Source organism: Phoenix dactylifera, chromosome 3 (genome assembly GCF_051530095.1).
Source record: "Phoenix dactylifera cultivar Ajwa chromosome 3, Ajwa_hap1_PhDact_Kaust_v1.1, whole genome shotgun sequence".
NCBI lineage: Eukaryota > Viridiplantae > Streptophyta > Magnoliopsida > Arecales > Arecaceae > Phoenix > Phoenix dactylifera.
The window spans coordinates 33,054,464-33,058,338 of NC_143192.1; the positions used below are offsets into that span (position 1 = coordinate 33,054,464).

Consider the following 3,875-nt stretch of genomic DNA (forward strand, 5'->3'; position numbering starts at 1 on the left):
GTTTGTTCTCTATTAGTTAATGAACTCGTAAGGATTCACCAAAATCCCATTCTTTTCAAACCAGCTTTATGCAAGAAATGGAAAGTATCTAAAGCTATGAGTAGTTTTAATCAAACAATTCAAACTAGATTCGTTCACAAACACCATGCACATATTTGCTTTTTAAACAAAATCACTCCATATATATATATATATATATATATATATGTCAACACAAAAGCATCCATGATTACAATTAACAAGCAGACTACATTACAAAACAAACACTAGTCTTGGCTAATAAGCTAGCCTTGGTACTCCCAAGTGTTTTCTAAGCACTCGACATGAACAATTTTAGTCGATGGTGCTCCCACTATTATTTGGAGAAAAAAGAAGAAAACAGCTAATTAACCTCTGATAAGAGGTAGACCGATGGCTGTTACGATCAGCGTAGATGGGACCCCAAAAACAATATGGCCCCAGAACGAAAGAGTGTACCCATGATGCTGTGATCGCCGTGCTTGTTCACAAACAATCAAGTTGGCAGCTGAGCCGAGGAGGGAGAGGTTGCCAGCCACCGTGCTCACCCATGCAAGTATGAGCCATGCCTTTGTCTCGGCCCCCGGAGATACTGCTGCTGCTGATTTCGCCACCTGAGCTCCAAGCAGGAGCACTGTACCAAAATTTGCTCAGTTGATTAGATTATGCAAATCAGAGTCTTTTTCCAAATTTTATAGTCTTTGGTGTAGTTTTTATCTTTTATTATGTGTTGGGCACAAAGGAAAGTTCAGCTTAGCTTGCTCATCTAATTTTATTAGGTCTTTCTTATGAAAGATTAAGATGCCATGATCTGCGTCGTATGTCTATTCAATTTACTGCGATTCCAAACAAGTAGTTAATTAGAGGAGGAAGAAGAAGAGAAGCAAAAGCTAGCCTACCAGTTGGTACGTTAGATGCAACATTTGAGAGTAGCAGTATTACAAGGGAGAGCACTGCCACTCCACCAGCATGGTTGATACGTGCATAAGGCTCCAAGGCGTTCCACAAAGCACTTGGCAACCCGGTTCTGTTGAATCCATCCACAGTGATGAACATTCCACAGAAGAATATCAATAGTGAATACGAAACCTGAGACATAATTCAGAAAAGGGCACTCATCAGCTTTACTATAGAACTTCTTTTCTTACTCTTCTGTTACAAGATCACATCATGAGAATCATTAAATTTATGCGAGCTGTAAATTAGTAAAACATGCGGATTTAATTACTAAAACCTGAGCTTAGAAATTAACAAGGCAATCATGGGACAGGCAAACATGTAGATTTATCATGTCGCGTGGCTTTAAAATTATGGAAGTCATCATTAGCAAGATGAAATCAAGTTTGTCAACCATAAACTATTTTGGGAATAGGAAAGCGTTTACAGTCAACTATGAATTACAAAGTCATCAGCTTAGACTGTGGAATACAACTTCCTTAGCCTTTTTGGCAGAGTCTAAATTTCAGTTACTAGGTTAATCAAAATTACTCATTTTCAAGCCAATAACTTGCATGAAATAGAATTAGAAAGATCCGAACGTATGCATATATCCATATTTCCATCTTGTCCTTCAACTATATGCAGAAGAAAACCTAACAAAATTATCAGCATGGTGTTGGTTACCTTTTCAAGGCAGGGTCCTGCATCTTTGAAATCAATAACTACTAGTACGAGGGCAGCAGTAATCGCAGTCCATGACATATTTAGTCCCATGAGCAGAGCGATCAGCATCCCAAGGGTCACAATATAAACACAGGTCTTCAGGAGGAAGGTTTTCTTGGATAAAAGTTTCTTCACATCAGAGACTTGCATGGAAGGCTTTGTAAAACCATCAGTCCAAGGGCTGCTCTTCTCGGCATCATTCCCATGAACCACCTCTGGGGTCATATGCGACATTCTCGCAGGAGAGAATGTATGGGAGTTAATGTCATCCTCCATGGTTGGCTCCTCCATCGCCCCTTCCTCAGCCTTCTTACCCGGTGTTGCGTTCCTATCCGGGGTGTGATGAGACATTCTTGCAGGAGAAAATTTATGGGAGAGGACTTCTTCCTGAACGACCGCCTCCTCCATCACCTCCTCTTCAGTCTTGGTAACTGATAGTTCTTTCCAAAACATGCATAGAATGAGGGCTATGTTGACGACCACCCCGACGAGCATCGCAGGGAGGATTCCTATAAAGAATTTTCCAAAGGAGATTTTACCCTGAACAGCTATGACCAAGTTCTGTGGGTTACCGATGGGAGTCGCGGAGGACCCAACATTGGCACTGGATGCTAGTGCTAGAAGAAATGGTCTGGGTGGCAGATTGTGCTGCCTTGCGAGCTTGAGAACGAACTCTGTAAGCACAATGCAGGAGGTGTCATTGGTGAACACTGCACTTGACAGGGCCGAAACAAGGCAGATTCGGCAGAGCAAGTCCTTGCCACCTTTGCACTTCCAGGAAAGTAGCCGACCCAAGTATTTGAACATGTGGGCTCTTTCGAGATAGATGCTGACCACCATGGTTCCGAAGAGCAGGCCGAGGATAGGCATGTCGATTGCATCGTAGGCTTGGTCGGGGGAGATGACTCGGAAGACGACCATAAGCAAGGCACCAAGTAGAGATCCAGCAGTTCTTCCTATAGGGAGGAAGGGAACTGCAGGGAAAACAGCTAGCACCCAAAATATTCCAAAGCCAATCGAGCCCAGAACTACTTTATCAGTTGATGCGAGGGCCATTTTCTGGGAGCAAGTTAACCAGAATTGCCAAGAAAATTGTAAGACTGCTTCGGTGCTTTTGATGAACACCCTCTGTACAATAGGAAAATTTATAAATATATATATATATATATATATATATATATATATTAGAGACTTATAAGAAAACATGCAGGAAGTAAAGTAAATAGTGCTGCCACGTACATAATCTCTCTCCCTTTCCTTCTTCCTATGGTTTCACATGTCAGAATATATATGGATATATATTCTTATTCTTTTGGTGGAGGTTGGGAATTTAGAGACTGGTTCGTGGGATTTCATTTTGATCACCCAACAAAGAGAGTCACTGCTTAAAGACCAGGTCCAGACTCAAAAAATTTTGACATAGACCTCCTTGCCTCATGGCCGGGTGCTTCTGTATTCTGTTTTACCTTCTCATCTCTTTCAATATCGTGTTATTCTGCTATGAACTATAACATTTTTAATCACAACGATCTACCGGAATTTGTACCATGAAATTTGAAGAGCTTATGAAGAACAAAGGAATCCTTAATAAAATCAGCATGGCAATATCACAATAAAGTGAACAAAAATGTTTGCAGTCTCTCACATGAATATGAAAAGGACATCAGTGCAACAAAGATTACGAACCTTGTTTTCCTTAACGTGTACTTCCAAGAAGATGTTACTTGCAGTTCATACAAAAACATTAACAATAAGAGGCACAAGGTCTGGCACTTTTAGGAACAATAACGAAGCAAAAAACTAAGCCTAAACTGTCGGTGTCTCGAACAAATTATGAGACACCTGAAAGAAAGAAGAAAATAAACCTGCCTTGCACTTTGAAACTAGGCAAAGCCCGGGAAATTTGATATGAACTCATGCCCAGGGGATCCATTATATAGACTGGCCCAAGACCCCAACTTGGTTCAGGACTTCGTTTTTTTATGCAAAGAGTTCCAGCTCCACACTATAAAATTAGTTTTTGCAGTGGCATGAGTTTTTATTGTATTAGTATTATTTTAATGTTAGGATTAGGTAGATGATGTTTTGATCTAACTACAATAAAGCCAGAAAGATGGAGTTGGATTTAAGTACGTTCTTGTACGAATGGGCCACATTTGGAAATCCTTATAATAGCCATGGCCAGCTGTCTTTAT

The 3,875-nt window shown here is 40.6% G+C and overlaps 1 protein-coding gene across 2 annotated transcripts; it reads right to left on the minus strand.

Annotated features, from left to right (window-relative positions):
• Window positions 1-206: 206 nt before the first annotated feature.
• Window positions 207-3,607, minus strand: LOC103713336 (silicon efflux transporter LSI2-like). 2 transcript variants are annotated; one of them, XM_088718044.2, is made up of 4 exons: window positions 3,367-3,607; window positions 1,642-2,808; window positions 918-1,107; window positions 207-652 (listed from the first exon to the last, which is right to left on the minus strand). In XM_088718044.2, the coding sequence occupies exons 2-4, from the start codon at window positions 2,734-2,736 to the stop codon at window positions 387-389; spliced, it is 1,551 nt and encodes a 516-aa protein (XP_088574170.2). In that variant the 5' UTR covers window positions 2,737-2,808; window positions 3,367-3,607; the 3' UTR covers window positions 207-386. The 2 variants fall into 2 exon arrangements, with proteins under 2 accessions (XP_088574170.2, XP_089785692.1); XM_089929566.1 differs by having other exon boundaries at window positions 2,920-3,607.
• Between the last annotated feature and the right edge of the window lie 268 nt (window positions 3,608-3,875).

Bases quoted from the DNA above. Each gene is read 5' to 3' on its own strand.
- LOC103713336 (XM_088718044.2), bottom strand. From the start codon at position 2,736: ATGGCCCTCGCATCAACTGATAAAGTAGTTCTGGGCTCGATTGGCTTT. The intron at 1,108-1,641 runs GTAACCAACACC...ATTATGTCTCAG, and splicing joins CAGGACCCTGCCTTGAAAAG to GTTTCGTATTCACTATTGAT. The intron at 653-917 runs GTAGGCTAGCTT...ATTTTGGTACAG, and splicing joins TGCATCTAACGTACCAACTG to TGCTCCTGCTTGGAGCTCAG.